Genomic DNA, 1,755 nt, shown 5'->3' with positions numbered 1-1,755 from the left:
CTAGTCTGACATTGATGTTTCTTGTTTTTTTTTCCAAAGTCAATTTGCCAGTTTTTCAATAAAACTAACACGTGTGCAAGCTATTGACAAAGGGCTCTTGTTTTCTCTCTTTAAATGGTTGATGCAACCTAATCATTTTGTTTTTTTTATTATTATTTTCTGCTTCCCCCTAATTAAGTATTTCTTTTAAAAAATCTAAACTTTTTATCTAATAACAATTCCATATCTTTTTTTTTCTTATAAAAAGCATTGACCTACTTTTCCTAATCACCACGTTGCCTTTTAAGGACTTGTTTGTTTCCCTGCCTTTTTTTTTCCTTTTTTGTGTCTGTGTATGAAACAAAATCTTTTCCCCCTCTCAATCCACTACTTAGATCAAGACAATCAAAAGGCATGTTTGGACATCCAGAGACAGGTAAATATTAGCAAATAAACATAATTTTTGTTGCTATCTAAGAATCAATTTACTCATGAGTTGAAATAATTAGTATCATATCATAGATTTTGTCTTGACCATCATGTTCTTGGTTTCTCATGATGGTGCTGGAGGCATGACATGAGATGCTAAACCATCCAAAATATGCATTATTACTTGTCTACAGACTTATGATTTTAACATGCAGTTTTGTGTTTTTCTCAAAGATAGATTAGATGAGATAATTACAAAGGTGAGAGCAGAGGGAGAAGCATCTTGTCAAATGGGAAGGAAGCATTTCTATGGTCCAACTCCAGGGACAACCTTAAACACAGTAACCCCTTGTGCAGCATGCAAACTTTTGAGAAGAAGGTGTGCTGAAGAATGCCCTTTCTCTCCTTATTTTTCACCACATGAGCCTCAGAAGTTTGCTGCAGTCCACAAAGTGTTTGGTGCAAGCAATGTTTCCAAGATGCTAATGGTTAGTACGTAACAACTAGCTCCACCCACCAAATTAATTAGTCACTTTTTTTTTTTCAATTGGATTCACTTCTCTTATTGAAGTAAAAAACTGATTTATTTTCTTTCAAACTTTATTTTTATGTATAGGAGGTACCAGAAGGCCAAAGAGCTGATGCAGCAAATAGCCTTGTTTATGAAGCTAACTTGAGGATAAGAGATCCAGTGTATGGATGCATGGGTGCAATATCAGCTTTGCAGCAACAAGTTCAAAGATTACAAGTAGAACTAAATGCAACAAGGGCAGAGATACTAAAATACAAATATAGAGAGGCTGCATGTATCATTTCTTCTCATCATCATGTTGCTTTGGTTTCTTCTGCAGATGCAATATCAATAGCAGCAATTCCTGCAGACTCATCACAAGGTCTTTCTCAACCTCAAATTCAACCTCATCCTCCTCCTCCTCCACCAAAACCATTGCCTTCTCCTCCTCCACCAAAACCATTACCTTCTCCTTCTATTCTCCTTTCATCCTTGTCTTCATCTTCAGCTTCTTCTGTGTACACTCCTCCTAAAAGCACAATGAGCCTTGGATCCATTTCCACCACTGAAAATGTCCCATACTTTGTTTAAGTCCATTTGTTTACTATTATTCATTTGATGTAGGAATAATTAATCATCATGCTTTTCTCAACAGAGTAGAATGTATCACTTGGTCATCTAGCTAGAGCTTATTATGGGAAAGGGAAACCCCATTACATATTCATATGCTTTTAGTGGTATTTTCTACTCTTTTGATGTGATTTTTCACAAACATTATTATTATGGTCTTATTTTTATACATCTTCTATTTATGCTTAATTTGTCTTCATTTCTAA

General features: G+C 35.0%; 1 protein-coding gene across 2 annotated transcripts; it reads left to right on the top strand.

Moving 5' to 3' along the window:
• The first annotated feature begins 208 nt into the window (after nucleotides 1–208).
• LBD7.2 (LBD domain-containing transcription factor) lies at nucleotides 209–1,755 on the top strand. 2 transcript variants are annotated; one of them, XM_003518290.5, is made up of 3 exons: nucleotides 209–415; nucleotides 643–896; nucleotides 1,025–1,755. In XM_003518290.5, the coding sequence occupies exons 1-3, from the start codon at nucleotides 394–396 to the stop codon at nucleotides 1,508–1,510; spliced, it is 762 nt and encodes a 253-aa protein (XP_003518338.2). In that variant the 5' UTR covers nucleotides 209–393; the 3' UTR covers nucleotides 1,511–1,755. The 2 variants fall into 2 exon arrangements, with proteins under 2 accessions (XP_003518338.2, XP_006575444.1); XM_006575381.3 differs by having other exon boundaries at nucleotides 212–415; nucleotides 647–896.

This window comes from Glycine max, chromosome 2 (assembly GCF_000004515.6).
Source record: "Glycine max cultivar Williams 82 chromosome 2, Glycine_max_v4.0, whole genome shotgun sequence".
NCBI lineage: Eukaryota > Viridiplantae > Streptophyta > Magnoliopsida > Fabales > Fabaceae > Glycine > Glycine max.
Note: the sequence above shows the minus strand (reverse complement) of the source record. Positions and strands in the feature narration are given on the sequence as shown.

What these genes read in the sequence shown, in the direction of transcription:
- LBD7.2 (XM_003518290.5), top strand. Translation starts at nt 394, where the DNA reads ATGTTTGGACATCCAGAGACAG. An exon ending in GTTTGGACATCCAGAGACAG is followed by an intron (nt 416 to 642) that starts GTAAATATTAGC and finishes TTTTTCTCAAAG; the next exon opens with ATAGATTAGATGAGATAATT. An exon ending in ATGTTTCCAAGATGCTAATG is followed by an intron (nt 897 to 1,024) that starts GTTAGTACGTAA and finishes TTTTATGTATAG; the next exon opens with GAGGTACCAGAAGGCCAAAG.